Consider the following 22,532-nt stretch of genomic DNA (forward strand, 5'->3'; position numbering starts at 1 on the left):
TCACACAAAACCTTAACACACATAGGCTTAGGAGGCGAAGGGTGGGGGTGGGGGCTGCAGCCCCTAATTCGCCATTACTAATGTAAAAGAGAGTTTTGACCAACGGCCGCGGAAGCACTTTTAATCTGGGGGGGGGGAGGGGGTGGGCACCGACACCAAAGGGCACTTTGCAGAAATTCGATTGGACTGATGCAGCCTTATATTTAGTACCCTTTATAACTCTTATTGTATTATCTTATTTGCGAATACACATCACTCCATCAACGCCCCCCATCCCCTCAAGGAAAATGTGCATACTAGCACTACAATATCCAATGTGTAAATTGGGAAACAAGGAACAAGTTTTCTTTTGAGACAAAATGAGGTGAAATCATGCTAGTTGCTAATGTAGGAATCTTCCGAATTTGAGTTTATTTCTTGTTAATATCTTAACACATTTTTTCCATTCGAAGTAGCTTTGAGTTTGACCCACAGAAATTCATCAAAAGTCAAGGGCGTAGCTAGGATTTGCAAAGTATATGCACGACTATCTGAGCGGAGCGCCACCATCGGTTGGCGCGGAGCGTGCAATAAAAGTTTTGGTTTTACAAACCCCTCAGATGGCCGGAAACGGCCCTTCCCGAGTGTTCATTCTGGTTCCCTGGCCTCTTGCTAACTTGAGACACCTCAATTTTTACATAGAAAAAGGGCACATTTTTAACCTGAGGAAAAGTGGAGGGGGGGGGGGCACGTGCCCCTGTGCCCCCCGGTTCCGCCGCCCTTGTTTTTTTTGCGAAATTTTTGGCTATTTTGTTCGGGCAAGTCGGACAATTTTGAGGCTGTTCATCCTGTAACGCCATTTTCATGCTCACTGATATGATGTGATATCTACTGTTTGCTTTACAAATTTAAACAGGCTCGTAGCGAGGAATTTGCCAAGGGAGGGGCGAAGCCTGTAGGCAAATTATCTAAGCGTAGCGCCACCATAAGTTTGCGCGAAGCGTAAAAGAAAATTTTGTCCGAAAATGCCTCCCAGATCGCTGGAAATGGCACTTCCCACCACCATTTGTTGGCGCGAAGCGTACAAGCAAATTTTGGCCGAAAATGGAAATGGCACTTCCCAGGCCTTGTAAGTTGCATCTAAGCACTTTCTATTTTATTTTTGAAATTACAAGCGATATCATAAAAAATAATGCTGAAGGGGGGGGGGGGGTCGCCCCTTCCCGAAATGCGTCATGTTCGAGTTCGAGACCAGCCACAGTTGGTTTCATAGCACAATTCTACAATTGTTTAAGACGTATATAAACACACACGCGTTATGACAGACCATATATAGTATATATATATAGATCATGAGTGAGAGAGGAAAAATGGAAACGTCAAAAATGGAGTTGTCGATGTAAGGGGTAGGGTGAGGCACACGCCACTTCCGAAATCCTTGATCCGTCACTGGCTACCCTGTGTATGTAATAGGGATCAGCGCTGTAACGATGTCACTGTTCCTCTTTCTCTTCCCGGTGTCTTGGCGTGTTCTAGCTTCTACTCTCTCCTTTTCTTCTTTTTTTTTCTCTTTCTTCTTTTTCGTTTCCCTTCCTTCCTCTCACCTCCTCTTTTTTCCTTCTCTTTTTTTTTCTCTCCTCTCTTTCTTACCCGGGGGGCGCGCGCCCCCAACGCCCCCCTGGATACGCGCCTGCTTAATGTTCGTTGTAGAAACGAAGGAATTCAAACATGTCTTGAGGCGTTAACATTAAATGTTGATATATAACATTATTGCATTTTATTTTTTTTGTAAATGTTTTATGATTTACAGCTTGTTCTCATACATACATGTCAAGGAATCACTGAGCTAGTTGGATGTCTGTGTTAATGTGTTACTTAAAATTCTTGTAAAGTTTTGAGCTAAATTTCAACATGATCTAGTCTCACTATCATTTTTGATACTTTTGCAACTTAGGCAGAAGGAAACTTTAAGATGTCAGTGGCATACATTTATGTACTTGTGATCAGAGGTTTATAAACCTGACAACTCACCATGTCCAGCATATACGAGCTTTAGAATATACAATTTTACAACAGGGAGTGAAAAATTGTGGCCAAATGCAGATGATCCAGTCATCACGATTGGAACACCAGACAAAACTTAATCCGTCTGTGAGACATCTAATGTAATGATCATTTTTTCACTTGTTCTTTTGTAAATTAATTTACTTTCTTTGTAAAGCGCCTTGAGCAGTGACTTTTGGTTACTGATTTGGCGCTATATAAGTCTCATTTATTATTATTATTATTATTATTATTATTATTATTATCCAGCGTAAAGCTGGATAACTTTGCAGATAATACAAAACTTTACCAGCAATTCTTGTTATCAACACTGTTGTTATTATGGCATCGTCTATACCCGCGCTGTATCATACTTTGCTTTCAGTGTGAGTTTGCATGCTGTGTCATCTGCTGAAAGATATATACGGGCGATTGAATACTCAAAGAGTATCATATCCATAAGATCCACTTCTGATTCGCTTCGTATGGGACTCTGTGTAGTTTTGCTAATGAATGCTCTACATCAGCTCTCCACGTACAAATGGTGGAACATTTCCATGACTGACATTAAATATGTTTGATTAAAATAAAAACCTACTCCAAAAGTATATGTATATAGTAGCTTAATATATCACCTCAACTTTCATTGCGACACGTACCCAGCGTGACTAAGTACAGTACCGTGAATGCATGGTGTATAGCCGTGTCAAATGTAACTGCTATTTTAAACTCACAAAAGATACGTGTTGATCTCATAAACTTGAACTTCCTCAAAACGGAATTCCCTTATCTGGAAACGTGTTCTCTAAAAGTCAGTATTGCGTACTTTGTCTAGATTGAGATTGTTGTTCCTTCTTGTACCATGTTCATTAATTCTATACTTCTTTCAATGTGGGGTCTTTTCCCCGCTTTTGCACTTCCCATTTGACTTTATCACGCTTTGTCTTTTGTATCTGAACCTGTTACTTTCCCTTGAACCCGAATAGTACGGTCGGCATCACATGATATGGCAAGCCATCAGTCTCAAACCGTGCAGGAATCGACATATACCGATTTAAATCGACATATACCAATTTATTAAACTGGAATAAGTCGATTTAAATCGGTAAAAGTCAATTTTAAGCTGCTGGAAACTGGTTTAAGTCGAAGGAAATTGGTATATGTCGATTTAAATCGGTATACGTCGATTCCCCACGATTTAAGACTGATGGCCCGCCATAGCAGCCCTCCTCTCACTACATGTCAAGTTGCTTTGCTGCAGCTAAAACCTTTGTCAGCCTAACGAGGGCGAATATCTCAGTCTATGATAACAACTGAGACATTTGTACCACTATTCAGCCCTGCAGGTTACTTCATATGCTTTACAGACCAAGCACTTTAACTGTCGAGGCTGACTTTATCAGTCAGGTGCGTATCCGGGGGGGCGTTGGGGGCGGGCGCCCCCCGGGTAAGGAAAAGAGGAGAGAAAAAAAGAGAAGAAAAAGGGAAAAGGAGGGGGGAAAAAGAAAAGGAGGAGAGGAAGGAAGGGAAAAGAAAAAGAAAAAGAGAGAAAAATGAGAAAAGGAGGGAGTAGAAGATAGCCAAGACCTCGGGAAGAGAAAGAGGAACAGTCATAGTTAAAGCGATGATCCCTATTATATACACAGGGTAGCCAGTGACAGATCAAGGATTACGGAGCGGGTGTGCGCCTCACCCTACCCCTTACACCGACAACTCCATTTTTGACGTTTCCATATTTCCTCCCTCACTAATGTATCTATATAAATACTATATATGGTCTATCATAACGCGCGTGTGTGTATGGACGCCTTAAACAATTGTACGATTGTGCAATATGGAACCAACTGTGGCTGATCTTGAACTCGACCGAGTCGTCGGGGAACATGACGCATTTCGGGAAGGGGGCGACGGCCCCGAGCAAATTTTCTTTATGACATCGCTAGTAATTTCAAAATAGACAATGCTTAGATGCAACTTACAAGGCCTGAGAAGTGTCATTTCCAGCGATCTGGGAGGCATTTTCGGCCAAAATTTTTATTGTACGCTTCGCGCCAACTCATGGTGGCGCTTCGCTTAGATAGTTTGCCTACCGGCTTCGCCCCTCCCTTGGCAATTACTCGCTACACGCCTGTTCGAGTTTGTAAAGCAAAGAGCAGATATAACATCGTATCAGTGAGCATTGAAATGCATGTTCCACGATGAACAGTCTCAAAAACTGTCTATGTGTATCAGGGGCGGATGCAGGATTTTTGACAGGGGGGGGGGTCTGACTGGTCCAGCCGCGCCTGATCGAAAGACTATCTAAGCGGAGCGCCACCATCGGTTAGCGCGGAGCGTACCAGAAAATTTTGGGTTTTACAAACCCCCCCAGATGGCCGGAAACGGCACTTCCCGAGTATTCTAAGCTGCATGTACCTAGCCTGAAAATATGGATCTCATGTCTGCACTTTCTCAATTGATGAGAAAAAAACAATCTATGAAATATGGTAATACATATCAGATGAGTTGAGATGATACAAAAATCATAATGCCTTTAACCACCAATCCCCCTCCCGTTCCGTCACCACTGTTTGATGCAGGGCCGGATCCAGGATTCTGGAAGGGTGAGGGGTTTGGCCTCCAGTGATCCTAGGGTCTAAGGGGAGTGGGTTTCCCTCTATCCATTGTGAAATTCTTGGATACTTAAGTACAACAGGGAACCCCCTTCAATTTAGCCATTCAAAGCACCTACAAAAACTCACTCGAAATGTATCTGCATCAGTACGAGTTAGCTAGTTTTATTGATGATCTATTCATGGTAGATTGGAGAGAACAAACGCCGTGGATGTTTCTCAATGAACTTTCGGACCACTTCGTCAGTGTCGATAGGAGTGTTATAATACGTGTTCATGAGAACAAGAGCTGTGAGACGTTCCTTGCCCATTGTTGATCGGAGAACAGTTTTATGCCTTCTCACCGCAGAAAACGATCTCTCATGAAGAATTCGTCGGCGCATCCTATGCAGCCTACCGCTCTGCCACCTCACCGCCCAAAACAATTCGAACACCACCTCAATTTTGAAACTTTTCGGTCTGAAAATTGAGATTTTTAGGCATTTTTTGCACGTGTAGCACGCGTGCACACTATAGTTCATTTGACGGAAAAGACACACCTGGCTGACTTGTAAGGATAACCGCCCTTCTGACGTCCTACATGTTTAAAGTTGGCGTTTACTTTAATTATTTTTTCTCTCTCTCTTTTTTTCTCTCTTTTTTTTTCTCTTTTTTTTTTCTCTTTTTTTTTTCTCTCTTTTTTTTTTGGCCAAGAGCAGGGGGTCCGGACCCCCTGGACCCCCCCTGGATCCGCGCCTGTGTATAGTCAAAGGCGTAGGAGCCCAATTTGATTTGGGGGCTGTAACGAAAAAAAAAAGGTCAACATTTTTCGCGCGCAAAGCGCGCGCTCAATACATCGATGCCAATATCATACAAGCAAGCATCGGTCATTACATTGCGTGGCATCGTGTACCGAACGGTCCGTGAAAGTTACACAGTATACCCGCCGGATGCTAATGTAAACAACCAATGTCTTATGTAGATGGAGAAAAAGCATACAGATCCATTTATGTCAAAACTCTCTTTTACAGTAGTAATGTCGGTCAAGCTTACAACTTTATTTTAATTACCAAGGAGATCATTTTTAAGCTATTCATTGCTATTTATTTTTCTTTAAGTAGGTGCCCGCCCGAAGAAAATGGGAAAAATTTGGTTGCGGGGGAGGGGGGGGGGGCACTCCTACGGGACCTACGCCTATGTGTGTAGTGTTCGGTTTCGATATACCTGATATCGGAAATATCTGCTATTTTTCATTTCCTTCAACCAAGTTTTATAATAGCCATTTATAAGAGGTTTTAATATTTCTACACCAATAAATTAACTGTGTCTGAATTTTCAAAAAATTTCCTGACAAACATTCTTCATCATACTTTTCTCTACTCGTGCAATTTTGACCTGTCTTTTAGGGGTTCAAGGAGGTTTTTTCTATATTGGTTGTCCATAGATTGAATTTTGTGCAACATTATGGGTATGTTTTGAAGTGATTTTATTCACGAGAAATGTGAATTTTCAAATTCTCAACAAATAATGGGCTAAAAACCTTGAAAAGTTTGGCTTTCGGACATTGTGGGCCGTGACGTAGAATCACCTACAAAGGCAATGATCCATAGGACATGCAATGAGGTCGAACATGATGTGACTGGTGACAATCTTCAAAAGGTTATGGATGGGGGAAAAAACTTGGGAAATACTTGGTTCTCAGGCAAAAGTGTACATCTGGTTGCTCATTTTCAAGCCCGAGAAGTGCCATTTCCGGTGATCTGGGGGGTATCAAAACCAGAAATTTTCTTGTACGCTCCGCGCCAACCGATGGTGGCGCTCCGCTTAGATAGTAATTCGCGCCCCCCGGGTTAGAAAGTCCTGGATACGCGCCTGATCAGTAACGTTTCTCAAAGTGTGTGTACTTTAATGCCTTTCCCAATGTGGGTATTTGTTCTCACGCTTGTTGCTACAATGTTAGGGTTTATTACTTTTGCAACAATCCGGCTTGAATAGTTGTCTTCATCGCTATTTTTCTTGTATATTATGCAGAATGACTTCACGAATAACACGATATCAATCCATGTTGGATCAACTTTATATAAAGGTCGCTATGTAGCTTTTTCTTGTTTTTACTTTTTACTATAACGTTAACATTCATAGCAGCCTCTCAACTAAGATAATATACTATCTTTACACAGGGTTTAGAAGCTTTTGTCGTGAATGGACTGTTATACTTGTTAACAAGATTCAAATGCTGCATGCATTCTTGGCTGCTTTTATAGTGAGTCCATATACTGGTAATCGTATTCTAGCAAATTAGTTACTTTAACTACTACTGTTGTCTCGTACTACAAGTCTGAATGTGTTGTTCGCAGGCGCGTAGCCGGGGGGGGGGGGGGGTCGAAGGGGGCGACCGCCCCCCTTGAGCATATTTGTTTGAATGTTTTTATGATATCGCTAGTAATTTCAAGCTTTTAGATGGGAAGTGCCATTTCCAGCGATCTGGGAGGCAGTTTGAGCCAATTTTTTTTTTTTTTTTTTTTACGCATACCGCCAACTTATGGTGGCGCTACGCTTAGATAGTTTTCAATGCAGAATCTACGCGCCTGGTTGTTCGACATATTTCCCAAGTTGATGTCTGTGTTACTATTTATGAATTGATATCCATACAGATGTTCCAGCGTGTGGACCAACAGGTGTTTGTACTTGCTATGACAGTGAAGCTGATTGTGCGGATAAAGGTTTGGTTGCCTTGCCAAGAAACCTGTCATCCGACTTGCTTTACATGTAAGTGTGAGTACGTAATTACACGTGAGCATGTGACAAGATCTAGGCCTATATAACACCCGTAGGCTGGGATGTACGTTCAATGTTTCTTGGCTTCACCTCATGTGATTGGACCACTGCAGCAAGGTGTTAATTAAAGTAATACCTTCGGAGGTGGGCTATATGATTTGGCCAATAAACACGTCGAATAAAATAACCCATGATAGTGTCCGCCACGTCTCTAGGGCAATTTTTTCAGTCACGATAAGCGTTTGAATAAGAATTGTCTCATGATCATAACCCTCATTGCCAGCATTTTAATTTATTCAACTCAACAGCCAATCAAATTGAACTTTTGTCGTTTATTATGGAGTAATCGACATTGTAATTTGTAGGCAGCCTAACTGTATATTTCTACTGATGTTTGTTTTTTTCCGATAAAATATACTGAAGGTAGTTTGTGTAAAGAAGTGCACGATCAAATGATATGTAAAAACTTCGAAATCCTGCCTACAACACTCACATGGCTCAAGCAGAATAATGTGCTAGAATTGACCTTAGAAACCCATATCTTACTTAAGTCATTTCAAATTTCGAGTGTCTTAAGGCGTCTTCGTTCTTTTACTCACGAGTTTGTGCATTTTTCTTTCTGTACAGAGACCTTTCAAGGAATGCAATTGAATGTGTTCCCACGGAATTTTTCGAACGATTTACCAATCTGAAACAATTGTAAGTATTTTCTTTCTTATATTCAGGTTTCCAGGAGCATGACTGATACAGATTCTGGCCACACATAACTTGTATAGCAGTGTACAATGCAGTCACTAGCTTTCAATATGTACCATGATTGCAACTGAAATTCTTTAATTTGTATAGATTACTTTCATTATAAGAAGAATACTGTTATTTTTCATTTTGTGTATGATACATCAATTGATATATCACTTTATAAGAATATCTTGTTCTTCACTTATTTTTCCTTCACAGACAATTCAATAAGAATCATATTCGAAGATCATTTCACCTTCCGAAAAGTCTAGACACGCTGTGAGGAGAAAACGTTTGCAATACAACTAACTATTAAATATATTGATAGCTAAACATTTTAGAATACAGTTATTATTTTTTTAGTGTGTAAAATCTCAAATTTGGCCAGCTACTATTCGTGGTTCTTACGTTTTCTACTAAAAAACTATAGCAAAACATAAGTTTCTTATATTTTGCAAGAAAGTATAGCTGTCTTTGTATATCTTTACGTGTATATAAGTATTCGGACAAACAGCTACCACACTAGAAATATGAATGTGTATGTATGAATGTATTTTAGATCCTCCTGCAAGCAGGAACTCGCGAAGAAGCCTCATTGGCTTATCAAAGCCGCAAGCTGACCGAAGTCAATCCCTTACATTCATATTTAACGTCCATGATTTTGAATTGTCAATTGACAACAACTCTATAACTGGACGACATACATTAATCTTGGAGTGACTCGAACCGGGGACCGTATGAGTTCCCGGTTATTTAATATAAATATTTTAAAAAATCGACAAAAGTTGTTGGTACTTGAATCCGACATTACGAATTTCATTTCGGACACTGTACGTATATATAACTATAGAAAAGAGCAATACAATATAATGAAACAGTTTGATAAACCTGTGATTAAACCGTGTTTGTTATTTTAATTAATTATTATTTCTTATTTCATTGCAGTTACATTGAATATAATCAACTCGAAGAAGTAAACAATTTCTTTATTCACTGCGATAACCTACAAACTGTGTAAGTCAATAGTGTATACCTAAACCTATATCTAACTTATAATTAATATAACCAACTCATGATTGGAGACGGGTAAGTCCATGTACTCTGCCCACGTGATCTGCCCATATGATGTAACGTGTATCATTCTGTTGTTTCATCATAGTAGATCATCAAATTTAATATATATATATATATATATATATTATATGTGAAATGTGAATATATGAGATATTGAAGAAACTGTAACGTAGCGCAATATTTTAAGCCAGAAGGTTAGACTGTTGCTACTTTCCAAATTAATCCATTATTATTCTGCTTTGTTGTTTTTTGTCTCCTTAGATCGCTGTTCGAAAATAAGATAAGAAACATACCAGAACATGTCTTTCAAGGATGTTCCAAACTAAAACTATTGTAAGTCCCATTCCACTACTTTTACAGCTAACCAAAAGCAACATTAAAAGCATAAGAAAAAACAACAACAAACAAAAGGAATAGAGAGCAATCAACTCTCTGCTTCACAGCTAGTTCCGATGAGATGTATACAATTTATTCACTTCAAGTGCCTTTGGATAAACAGCTTTGGTCAAACATGGACTACCCATAAATGTGAGTTAAATCAGTTAAAACACTTCCAATTGGGTCAACACAGTCTTTGAATATTGTGAAATAAATTCAAAATCGGTAAGTGCATGTTGTAGAAGCATGAATGAAAAGATGTTAACACTGGTCAAAAACTGTTTTAGATGGGTAAAAATATTTTTAATGTATCGTTGTTAGTAAGCCTGAAGAAGAAAGTAAATGCGATAATCAATTCCAGTTGACTATAAATTGGAGTCGCTGACGCAACCATCATTATGCAGATATGTGACAGAGAGGCCAATTCCTCGACGATCTAAGGATATCACCCTGTATGGAAATATGATCTGTATAAAATCTTAATGTTAACAGAACTACACTTTACTTTCAAGTTCCTTTGGAAAGAATACAGAAATTCTGAACTGCTTTGCTCATGGTTTAGAGAAAATAACATGACATGAGGAAACAAGAGAACTTGATGTTAAAAAGCTTTAGATTTAGGCCCATTGGTTAAACGAGGTACAAGTGCCGGGCGTCTTGCGGCCAAAAACGGGTGATTTTAAATTATTCGTAATGTTTCCTTTTCTCATGTAAGAATAAAAAAAGGTGACGTTTGATATCATTTATCTGAACATATGCATTGTTAACTAATTTCGTGACGGGTGGTGCCAACGTGGATCGTTGAATGTTTGTACTTTCCTACACCCTTGTTCTACTTCCACAGAAATTTAGACGCAAATCACTTGTCACGACTTTGGAACTACAGTTTTGCTGGGCTTGACTCTTCAACAACGTTGTACGTACATGTGCTACTCAATAGAATATTGCTATCATCTTTTTTGGTACATACTTAACGTTTTTTTTCTAATAAAAGCATTCCGCTGGTGTACGAACATTTTAGTATCAAGCTTCATAAATTTTACACTGGTTTAAGCGTATAATGTAAATATATATAAATATATATATATATTATATATATATATATATATATATATATATATATATATATATATATATATATATATATATATATATATATGGCGCTATACTTCAATCTCAATTTCAAATACTAATTTTGACCTTCGCTCCCGACAGAAGTATGCAATGGAATGCTGGGCCTTACTTCCTTTCTGAGGAATCAATATCAATAGTGTGTTCTACCCTTGAAGAATTGTAAGTATGTAGCTAGTATATAGCTAAGTATATAGCTAGTATACAATATATATATGTAATTATATAGCTAGTATATTGTAAGTATATAGCTACAGAATATGACACCTGCAGAAGTAAGTACTTTACATTATCTTCGGAATATTGATGCCATGTTATTTTATGTCTCTATTATGTCTATAGAACCCTCAATTAGCAGACCATTAAGATCACACAGTTAAAAATCTAACCGGTCGAGTAAAAACCATCCCAATTCCTGGTTTTATGACATGGGTTTAAAGCCTCCGTCATTATGTTAACACGTCAGCTTAATTACAACAAGCAATTTAACTGGTACTCCTTAATATAAAAATTATTGAAAATAAATGTAAACAAGGTAAGAAATAAATAAGAAAACTAACTTACCAAGTATTGATTCTCTTGCATCTAACTGTTATCAGCAGCCTTTCGTAGCTAATATCGCAGCCAATAACGAAAGAATTACAAATCGATTTTCTCGTTTTACTGTGTAGATGTAAATATATTAAAAATACGGTTTACACAAAACTGTTACTCAGCGATATCATGATGTCAAAAACGATATGATTTCTTCATGATTCCAAATGACCTTTACAATAGTATAAATATACTTACTGACAACTATCGGCCCCCTTACCCCAGTGCTGTCACGGACGATCACGCAAACGCAATGTCCACTATTAAACCCGCACCCGCAGATAGTACAGGGGTTACGATAGTAAAATAAAAACGGGTTGTCTGCAGAGGTAAGCTGGTTTACAATACAATACAAAATGTCAAGGTTAGCAAATACAATTGTGATAATGCTAAGTGATTGAACACCCTATGATAAATTCTATATAGCGAACGAAGCCCCTCCATTATCACCCTTAATGCGCAAGTTGTATTCATCTCTGGCATATTTCCATTATTGGCATTTTTCCGTTACTGGCATATTTCCATTCTGCATCTCTGTAGCTTCATAGATTTTATTATGAACTATGGCGTAACTGTCTTTTAATGTTGTCATATTAAGTTGGGGACAAAGTTTTTTTTGGCAAACGTTTGGCAGACTATCAACTTTAAAGGTCAAGTGACACGTAACAGATTTCCTTCAAACTTGCACAAATTGAGAAGCTACATATCAAAACCCTATACTCCAAATTTGGAGTTCTACGATTGTTCCTTTGCTGTTTTAATTAAGTTAATAACCAAGCTAATCCCGTAAGATAATGACGTCACGGGGGAACCGCCAATGTTACCAAAACTAGAAAGGCCTAATATGCTAACCGAGATCAAAGCCGTAAACAATACGTCACGGACAGTAAACAAAATATCATATGAGAATGGGTGCACAACAGTACAAGAAAGTTTTGTGTTCGTCAAACACTGTATACAACGATATCTTAGTACCAGTGCACTCGGCCAGCCTAGCTGCCTAAGTAAAGATTGGCTTGGACCTTCGAGTGAATCTTATGTGTGTGTTTCCTATCGCCTATCCGCGCAACTTGGACTTGGAACACCAACAGCTCGCCGTCTACAAGACAATGCCGTTCCTTCTCTATTTGGAGAAAGTATCTTCAAATCTCGAGAAGATATAGAAACAAGTAGACCAGTGGTTGAGAAGCTGGATCGGAAGAGAGTAAGTGTATTACTAACTTAGTATTATTACTAACTTACAGTAGGCTAATTCTTATAATTTCGTTCAGTTAGTTAGGCCCTAAATTAGGTATGGCGACGATAAAGTTAGGCGTGGGCTAGGGCTAACAAAACTTGTATCAGTGGTACATCATGAAAAATCCAGGATAACAATCATCAGATGTTTACATGTCATTTTGCCCAATAATGTGCTCCCACCTATCTTCATACTCATAGCTCATATGTTGAGCAGTAAATGACATCCTTATATTTTGCCATTTTTGGTGGTAGGGCTGCAATTTTTGTTACAAGAGAAAACGCTTGTGAAAGGTGCTTTCAAACAAACAAACTGCTTTCTTAAATGAACTTTCATAACTTCCTTGTTATTTTCTTTCCCAATTTTCACTACTTAGATTAATCTAGAAGCTGTTCCCCAACCAACTGCAGTGAAAATACAAAAGCAGGATTCTGCAGAATGTACATCTCCATCTAAAGGTAGCATGATCTTATATACATGTGCTTGTAATTACCGAAAAACAGTTGGGAAATGGGGGAGGGGAGGGTGGTGACAGGCATTAAAGATTTAAGTAGTCAGTTTTGAACGGGATACAAGGAATCTCCACCAGTAAAACATCGAGGCATGTATATGGGGGGGGGGGGGGGCAAGCTACCTGACAAAAAGGAGGCAGCAGTAGTACGCCCGAAAGGTCCCCATAAATAGGCATAAATAGAGTGATGGATGGGGGAAGCTGACTAGGGGATAACATACATTGTATTTTATCCATCATATCCGCTTGCCTGACGAGAGTGGTTGAGGAGGCTATACCTGATGGCTTCACAGGAAAATATATAGGCTACATCTATAGTTACTGAGAGAAGGGATATTATTTTGTAGTTAAACTATATGAAACCAAGCTGAAGTCATTTGAAATGCTCATGGTGTGAGTGGCCCATATTTTTGCAGCCACATAAAGTAGAAGGGTATGCTCTCCTTGAGAAAAGAGAAGTGAACCATCTAGGCAGCTGACCCCTGTCCTAGAGTAGCCTACTGTATGTGTGTGGCATAATAAGCGTTTATTCTAATTTTCAGTGAATGTAACACATGTAGAAGTCCAGTGTTCACTGGTCCCCCTACCACCATTGAAGTTGTTGACTGAACCAACAGAGACAAGAACACCATCAAAGCAACCAGGGCCATCTCACAGTGGCGATGATTGTCTGTCTGCTGCTGTGGCATCCTCATCGGGATACACCGAAAAAACCGCCAGGTAGTCCGGACTACACTCCATCAGTTCACTCATCTGATGAATCTGAACATGACAAAGATGATGCTTCAAGGTAATTTTCAAGATTGATAGTAGATTAGTCTGGAAAATCAATTGGTGCTAACACTTTCCGGAAAGAGGATCATTATTAACTTTGACACCAACACTGTGGAGCAGTCTGGAATGTGTGGTGAGGCCATCAGTCTTTACTTCAATTAGCGTATACATACTGTATCTGGTAGAGTTGTCACAGCGGTATGTGAACAAGAAATAAAGGCACAAACAAGTAGTTGGATTTAACAGAGTATATTATATCTTCACTTGGCTGGATATCTGCTACTGAATACAAATGGTGAAAGTTTCATCTTATACACTCTTTTACCATGGATTACAAGGGGATGGGACAGGATGTAATACTCTGTCCACATGTTTACTTTACTAAATAAACAGTGGTTAAGCTACTGAGACAATAACCACACATCCTGCTGAAGATTACATAATCCATAATATTAGGTGCACAAACAGGTGTAGGGTTTTTGTTGTAATCAGTAAAAAATATATTGGAATTGTTCAGGCACAAGTGGTCAGGTAAAACATGACCCATGTATCCACACCAATCGAGGTGTATCAGCTGTCGCCTTAGTTGGGCATCCAAAGACTTGACTGACAACTGTGCATTGTGCCATGACTTTTGACCGAAATGGAGTGATTGGAATGCCTCTATCTAAATGGTATGTTTTCATGAACTATTATTCTTCATATCTTTACTATTCTACAGATTACGTATGGAACTGTTTGACTGCTTGCACAACTTCTGCAGAAGTGGAACTCTGGGAGAGGAGTGTCCTGTTCCTGTCAGAAAAGAGCCACCACCACTTGCAAGCTCCTATATTCATCCGAACAATGAGGATGCCATAAAACAACACCGAAGCAGATTTCAAAAGCTTTGCTGAAGTGGTTGATGGCCTCCCAATTTCTAATTTTGTTTCATTGTAGTTGAGAGCAATCGCTTTATGATCAAGTAACCTTGATATTCCATGGATTAATGAACAATTTCAGATTGATTTTCATTACACTTTTATTAAAATGAAAGCCTACGCTCTCCAGATCCCATTGACATAGTGGTTTAGGCTACTTCATTCAAACTGTTCTTCTATTTTAACCTAGTATATTTGAGATTTCAATCATCCAGATTTTGTTGGCAGGCTACTAGAAGTGACAGCTTTGCTTACAAGAGAGAATTTATACAAAAAATTAACTTGAGTTTTTATTATTTATTACTGTTATGTACTTCCCAAACTTGAAAATGTAAAAATTCATCCAAGATTGTAGTTAATACCATGAACCAGAAAAATGTATGCTGGAATTCCAAAATGTTCACCATTCAGCCACAAAACAGACAGGACTGGACCCTGTTTCATTAAACTTTGCAGAAATGATAGTTTGACTTGGCATACAAAGTCCACATTCTCACAGTCTTGGTAATTTAAACCCTTCATACTGTTCAGATGGAAAAGCTGCTCGAATCCTCCTTACAGCACAGGATGGGAGAACAACACGAACCTCTTTCCCTAAAAACTGCCAGCACATCCGTACAAGTTGTCTGTATACTGTGTGTCTGTATTTCCTGTAAAATAATCATATGAAAATCAGCTATGAAAGATGAACACACAAAAGCTTGGTAGCCATCTGGGGACGTCAATTTTAAAATAAATCTCCATATGATTTCCAGAATTTTGATTGGCCCGTAAATCTGCCTCCCCTAAAGTTTCAGGCCTAGCTATGCAATTTACACAAACTGATCATTGAATCTCGGTGACTAAAATTTGTAAATGGATCATGCCCAAGCATGGTGGACATTTTTTGTGTGGGATTTGGTTCCGTGGCTCAGTGTAAATGACTACTATGTCAGTCAGCATGATAAGGGTTAACCTCAAGGACATTGCACCAGTTTTTGTTTTTGCACAAAATGTCCTAATCAGAAGCAGGTTTTGAACATGGTGCACACATTTTCTTGATCTAATCTATATCTTAATGTAATTCCCTTCACAACAAAACTAAACTATGAATACAAGCACACCCTCTGTATTGTTACATCATTCAACAGCAGGTCAGAGCAATGAATAAAGGTATACAACAAATATAATGTATTCTCTACTTACTAATGGATGCTATTTTCCTGTGCACGGCCACCATACTGTTGACGGTACACGTTGTAGGCTGTCTGTAGCACCCATGGGTTCAGGCACACAGCTTCAAAACCTGGGTGTAAGGTGATGCATGCAGCACCTTCTTCATCCATCACATTCCTTACTTTTTCTATTTCCCTGCAGCATCTACACTCCCTTGCTGTAGGCATCACAGCACACTGGCCACAAGACACCTGTAAACAATGCAAACCAGTTCAAATGATAAAGAGCCAATTTTCAATGACTTCATACCGGCCTCAATTATTGGGCATACTAACATGTCAAAATAAAAAAAAAAACCTCTGAAGGGTTGTCTACAATTGAAGCTCCTTATAAGTGGAGGAGGGGGTAGCCTCTTCTTAGAGTTCTTGCCTCTGTTGGGACAATGCTGCAATGGAAAATAAAACATGCCGATGTTGCCTCGTTTCCAACTGTTTTTCCCACTTCTGAATCCATTCCCTAGATTGAGAAAATCTGGTTATGAAATTAGCTTAAGCAAAAATGACGAAAAGCTGGTGTGAGGTGCCACCTTCTCCCTCCCCCACCCTTTCCCTAATTTGTGGTAACTTCACTCATTTGCCACTACAACTGCTAGGAAATTAATAATAGACCACCTCTGAATTTGTTGTGCACTCTTCCAATTGGCTCCTTCAATCTACTAACCAAATGAAATATGTCTGTGTGACATGTTCCTGGGGCATGTGCTGCCACAACTTTTAAGGAAAATAGTAACTCCCTTAACTTAACTCGACCGCACTCTCATCTTAATTTTGCTGCCCCATCAACAAATTGGCTAGCTAAGAGTATGAGCAAAGTTAGGAAACATTTATCGGTTCTAGGCCTAACTAGTGACACAACTATCGGCCTATACAGTATAGTACGCTAGGCGTAACGTTACCCAGTGTGTTCCGTCAAGACGATCAATTTCGACATCGCTGTCCGATCCCGCTTCCTCTTCGCTGGTCTCCGGTTCGAACATGTAGGGAAAAACTTCCCCACGATCGTCGACCATGTCCTCCATTTCCCTGCATTCTTCGCTATTGCTATCTGAATACTGTGTGTCAATGCCACCGGCAGCCATTTCGCGATATGTATAAGCTATGCTGTGTACGCTGTGCTGTGTATATATGCGTACTACAGTGCGTTTATAGAAACTGTTCAATGCGACGATATCATGCACTTTCGACTTGGTAAACAAATGACGTCATTTGTTTTCGACTCTCCCTGAACGAGTCAATCTAGCCGATTTTTTGCGGAGTTTATGTTTGCTTGATAGAAAGAAAATGCAAGGAATTTATGAAAAAAGAAGTCAATGGATGTTTTGTTCGATGTCTTATGTATCATTTTGTGATTTTTCATCTTAATCCAAATCTTAACTTTCTTGTAACAGACTGCTGAAAAAGGTAATATTTTCGAGAAGTTTGAGATTTCTACATACCCAATGCACTGCGCAGAACATATACAGTTTGCACTCTTCTGCGCTCCCCCGTGACGTCACTGAATCTATTACGTAATAGTACTTTTTACCGATTTCTACCCCTTTGGAGACGGAAAAAAATCTCGGTGTTGGGTTTTTCTTAATGTAAGAATTGTTAAGTTTAATATTATGTAAAGTCAAGTCTACGTGTCACTTGACCTTTAAGCAGAGTATTACCTAGTGCATAAGTGCATAAGGTATAGCAAAGATTTACGTAAATTAAAATATACCTAATGCCAACGTGCTATTATGTTTTTCACTTAGGTCGATCTCAACTGACAAACTACCTTCAACTCTTCTACGAAATTGCACAGGGTTGATTCTTTTGTAAGTAAACACGACATCTGCCAGCTTTATTTTGATTTGTGATATATCACCTGTATACCAAACGGTTAATGGCTGTGAAAGTCTCTCCATTGTCAAATGTAAACCTCCTTCAAGATCTTCCACCTTGAACATCATTTCATATCTTGGAATAACTCTTGGAACGGAACAAACCTGTGGGTATGAGACCATTTAGTAGATCCGCTGAAAGTAGAAGAGGTCAGTGAAAGGCAGAGATATATATTCTCTGACAACATCACGATTATCAGGTTTCCCGGCCACACAAATACCTATTAAGAAACTCACGTGCATTCACTTACAAGAAGTGAAACCAAAAATCTATTAAATTTGGGGTAAACGCGTAAGTGGAAATTTTGAGTGTTAAACTCATTCGACTACAGTATGCTTTTTTTGTTACTACTCAGTATTTCTGTGTGAAAGGATGCACATATTTGGATTAACTTACGCGTATTTGTGTGTTAAACATAGACGAAAAAATTTGTCGCAAAAATTAACCAGGTGTCGCGGCAGTCCTATACCTTGCATGGCCTTTTGATCTGGGTTAAAAGACATCTCAACGTCATCATACGAGCCGTGAAAATTTTGACGACCGTTTATGACGAAATATTGGTGCCAATTGTATTATTTGGATTTATTTTGAAAATGTGAGATCATGACGTTATTATGGCTTTCGATTTTGTTTCTTTCTTCAATTGGACACATTACCACATTATATATTCTCCACAATTTAGGCAATGTTTGCATATGCAGTTAAATCTTCTTTGGTTTAGTCAATTATGTGAGTGTATCGAAACAATATCAATGATGAAGACTCTGTAATTTTGCAGGATATTGGTTGGATTCGCTCTCATATTGTATCAATACTAAAGTTGAAATGTGTAACTGCATATTACATGTTATTTGTAACGAAAAAAAGTCATACAAAAAGACTTAGTTCTGGTCCCAATGACGTCTGAAGGAGATGTGTAAAAGATTTACATAGCATGAGTATAAAAGAAGAATCTACTTGTCCTCCAGATATTAATTTTTGGTGGCACCCTTATATACATGAGTACTGGAATCCCTTTGCTACAAATTGAAAAAAAAGGTAGAAAGATAAACAAGATATGCCATGCACACAGAAACATGTGCAGTGTTTAGCTTACAAACGTATCCTTCAGATGAAGAAATAAACAACAGAACCTAAATAATAAAAGCAATCAGGAGATTTGAATAGAAATGCAGGCTGCACGTACGACTTTACTCTCCAAAAATGAATGTTTAATTGATTCACAATACCGATTTTCTTGATGTAAACTGAGCCATCTCTTCTTTTATTCGTACACAGTGACTTACAATATACCACCTTGTTTGAAATTCCGGAAAGTTTCTTTCACACAATTCAAGGAATTAGTAAGATGTAAGATATACTGCTGTTTCTTCTTTCATTGTTAAGAGATGTTTAGAAATTAGTAAGTTAACCGACAACCACTCCAATAACAAGAGTCAAACGAGGTATAGCTGTTGTTACGGTATCAATTAACACAACAGTTTTACACCTTGCAACCATCAAGATTCACTTTAAATGACTAGTTTCACTAGAATTGATTGACCTTTGGTTCCCATCATCTTCATGAAGTCTCATTTCACAGCACTACCGAAAACACCTTGTCGTATCAGTTATTTTAATCACTAACTTATTTTCCCATGACAATGACATTGACCATAGCCAATGTTTAAGTTACCGAATCATAGTGAGTCACTTATCTGCGTTTTCGTTTCATAATTTGATGAAATCATTCCTGTAAAGTCTGCCGTCTGTTCTGTTTTACAGACATATGTCATCTATCAAGCTGAAGACGATACCAGAACGACTGTTTGAATCCACTTCAGTTAATATGATTTTGTAAGTTTCATGACTAAATAGGCCAAGTATCTCTTCTAAAATTTGCCTTTAACTAGAAAATATTTAAGCGATGAAACAAACGTACAGGAGAAAACCAATAATGCTTGGCCACAAAGGTACGGTAAATTTCGACAAGGACCTAGTCTTAAACTTATCTGTTGCGTATACGCCTGTGTGGATATACTTAATGGGATTGGCATTGTTCTAATTAGCACAGATGACAGCCTTTGTTGCATCAAAGATCAGTCGGTTCATTAACGTCAAAAGTAGAGAAAATGGTTCCATTCATTACACTGAAAACTTACCCAGATGATATTATCCAGTGAGAAAGATGGGAACTGTGTTGAGGTGTCACATGGGAGCGACTGTTTAGGCTTGATTTCGGAAACTATTCCTAAATGCAAAAATAAAATTTATTTTTGTCTTCAACATTTCAGAGACATCGGAGACAACGATTTGGAAGAAATTCCTGCTAAATTGTTCACGATTAATCCGAAAGGTCACTATATGACAGCACTCTTTCTATGTGGTAATAAGCTGAAGTTTCTGCCGAGAGGACTGTTCGACAATGTCCATTATCTCCAAAATCTGTGAGTTAAAGAAATTAATTTTCTTTCATAGAGAACGGAGTAAGTGTTAAAGATCCGGTCGTCATTGAAAATAAACCACGGCTGACATGCGGGCCTCAGTTTCTAATGACCATGTTTACTTACTGCATCGCTAATACTCTTCACAATAAGTTTCGAAATAATATAGAAACGCTTACCAACGTTATAAACTCGCAAATGGACTCGTCATATTGAAATATGTTTAAAGGTAGACTATAGTTTGTGATAAGGTGGGTTTTCTGTATTCATGTTACTTATTTGTAATTTTATACCAGTTAGGTGCGTCCCTTTCAATAAGATCCAAATTAGACTATACATTAAAATCTTTGTTTATAAAATGGCAGCTAACAATTGAGGTTATCATTAACGATATTGTGAAACTTTTAGGTAGTCACTATGTAATAATCTAGTTCAGCCTTGGGTAAGTTGTCCTATACATATGATAGTTCTAAAACTTTCTAAAACTATCTCTGTATTCGGTTTGATTGTGCACGACACAGTACGAAGGAAAGGGAAATTCAAACTATCGTGATGTTAAACTTCCTGTTGGCATTATGAAACGACACATCGATAAAACGGCTGCTTCTTATACAATGTTTAAGTAGGTCGATAAGAGGTTGCTTATCACTTTTCATTGAAAGCATTTCTATCATTTATGTTGGTGATGCTGATGGATATCTAAATACATATTTGCCATAGATCAGTTTCAGTCAGCCATTTTTGGGGTCAAATGTTTGAAACAGAACGAATCCTTTTTAAATTAAAAATATCTACTTTTAGTTCTACCTTTGAGCGGGAAGAAAAAGTCGACCAGCGTTAAGTTCATCCGAAATAAGAATGCAAGATTTATGTTATAAAATGCGGGGATGGATGTTTATGAGCAGTTGCATTGGTTTTTCTTCTAAGGTTGCTTAATAAATCACAAGGCTCTAATACACCAATGACAGCCTCACTTTGGACGAGATGAAAGAGTCCAGCGCTACGTCCAACAGAGCCAAGAAAGTAACACGAGATCTCGCACATTACTGTATCGATACAGTAATGTGCCCTTGGATATGTCGTTGTGTAACTTTGGTAAAACAGAAATAGAAAGATAAACAGATCTTTTCTCTTTAGCTGCAGAAGTCCCGCATTAAGAAGTACTCTTAAAGGACGATGGTGTAAAGATGTTTGTAATTTAACAATTGCTTCCTTTAATTAGAATGTATGTCTCTACACCAGCTCGTGAGCAACGTGATTGTTATCATTTTGTGCGAATATACGTCAATAAAATCATCATGAAAATTCACAGTATGCATCTATTGTATGTTCTCAAATAGGCGACAGATGATCATTAAACGTTAATTCCTTTCGAATAAAGAATTTTAGTAGGTTTACGTTTCTACGATCTCAACCTGCACATTTGTTCTTCCTAACACAATGATAAAACAGATTTCTCCACGACAACAACTTGAAAACTCTACCGGGATCTATACTGGCTGCAATATCTTTGTCTAGTCTGTGAGTAGAGTTGTGTTCTATATAAATATAGATATAAATAACGAAGAAACGAAAGGTCGGAAGAGAAACGACTGGCCACGTATTGGAACAGTCTGAACTAGTCGTAAAGCGTCCCGAAATAATGAAACTTGAATGAGTAGAGAATTGTGAACGACAACTCTATGACATTACATGCATTAGTTCACACAATGAAAAGTTGCGAGCAAGCTCGTGTAGGCCACCGCTATAAAACTGGTCATAAGGCTCACCAACACTTTAGGGCTTTCTTAAAAGGCGTTTGCAATTTTACTACAGTCACATTTCTGTACTTTATTTATACTAATAAATATGTGTTCAACTATACTTCTTTATAATGCTCTCTTGGTAGACGATTGACTATTTGTCGTTGGACGATGAAACAAACAGATGTCCAACCAACCACCTTCCGATAAACAAAAAAAGTTCCCAAAACATGTACTTAGTAATCCTAAGTAAACGTTGTGACGATTCAAATGTTAAATGGTTATACGTCGTATCAATTGCACTAATATTTCCTAATATTTCAGGTATCTGTTTCAGAACAACATAGAATACCTGACGGAACCATTATTCGGCAATAATAAACGAAATTCTACATTAAAAGAAATGTGAGTATAAAAGTTTTGGCAATTTAAGAAACACACACGTGTGTTTATGTATGCTACATAACTACGAAAAATCAAATCAGCTCGAGTAGCGACCACCTTGTTAGTGTGTTGTCACAGCTGACTTTTTCTCA

General features: G+C 38.4%; 2 protein-coding genes and 1 long non-coding RNA gene across 5 annotated transcripts in view; 2 read left to right on the plus strand and 1 right to left on the minus strand.

Moving 5' to 3' along the window:
- LOC139967853 (uncharacterized) overlaps positions 1–22,532 on the plus strand; it is a 33,189-nt gene that overhangs the window by 4,657 nt on the left and 6,000 nt on the right. Inside the window, exons 2-14 of one of the 3 annotated variants that reach the window (XM_071971998.1) lie at positions 7,268–7,382; positions 8,019–8,090; positions 8,349–8,408; positions 9,075–9,143; positions 9,465–9,536; positions 10,426–10,497; positions 10,797–10,874; positions 17,702–17,764; positions 19,110–19,181; positions 19,596–19,667; positions 20,105–20,257; positions 21,707–21,775; positions 22,321–22,401. In XM_071971998.1, coding sequence (XP_071828099.1) covers positions 7,268–7,382; positions 8,019–8,090; positions 8,349–8,408; positions 9,075–9,143; positions 9,465–9,536; positions 10,426–10,497; positions 10,797–10,874; positions 17,702–17,764; positions 19,110–19,181; positions 19,596–19,667; positions 20,105–20,257; positions 21,707–21,775; positions 22,321–22,401 — 1,048 coding nt within the window. Of the gene's footprint in view, positions 1–7,267; positions 7,383–8,018; positions 8,091–8,348; positions 8,409–8,461; positions 9,144–9,464; positions 9,732–10,425; positions 10,498–10,796; positions 10,875–17,701; positions 17,765–19,109; positions 19,182–19,595; positions 19,668–20,104; positions 20,258–21,706; positions 21,776–22,320; positions 22,402–22,532 lie in introns of those variants that run through there. The other 2 variants (XM_071971999.1, XM_071972000.1) reach the window with 2 other exon arrangements.
- On the plus strand, positions 12,867–14,683 carry LOC139967863 (uncharacterized). The gene is made up of 3 exons (XR_011793164.1): positions 12,867–13,001; positions 13,597–13,844; positions 14,550–14,683. It is a non-coding gene; the product is annotated as an uncharacterized lncRNA (long non-coding RNA).
- On the minus strand, positions 13,906–17,632 carry LOC139967859 (uncharacterized). The gene is made up of 3 exons (XM_071972008.1): positions 16,859–17,632; positions 15,934–16,154; positions 13,906–15,398 (listed from the first exon to the last, which is right to left on the minus strand). Coding segments are annotated over exons 1-3 (405 nt in total). The 5' UTR covers positions 17,042–17,632; the 3' UTR covers positions 13,906–15,397.

This window comes from Apostichopus japonicus, chromosome 5 (genome assembly GCF_037975245.1).
Source record: "Apostichopus japonicus isolate 1M-3 chromosome 5, ASM3797524v1, whole genome shotgun sequence".
In the NCBI taxonomy this organism is placed as follows: Eukaryota; Metazoa; Echinodermata; class Holothuroidea; order Aspidochirotida; family Stichopodidae; genus Apostichopus; species Apostichopus japonicus.

Coding starts and splice junctions, on each gene's coding strand:
- LOC139967859 (XM_071972008.1), bottom strand. CDS start 17,041: ATGGCTGCCGGTGGCATTGACACACAGTATTCAGATAGCAATAGCGAA. Junction 16,155..16,858: donor GTCTTGACGGAACACACTGG/GTAACGTTACGC, acceptor CATTGTTTACAG/GTGTCTTGTGGCCAGTGTGC.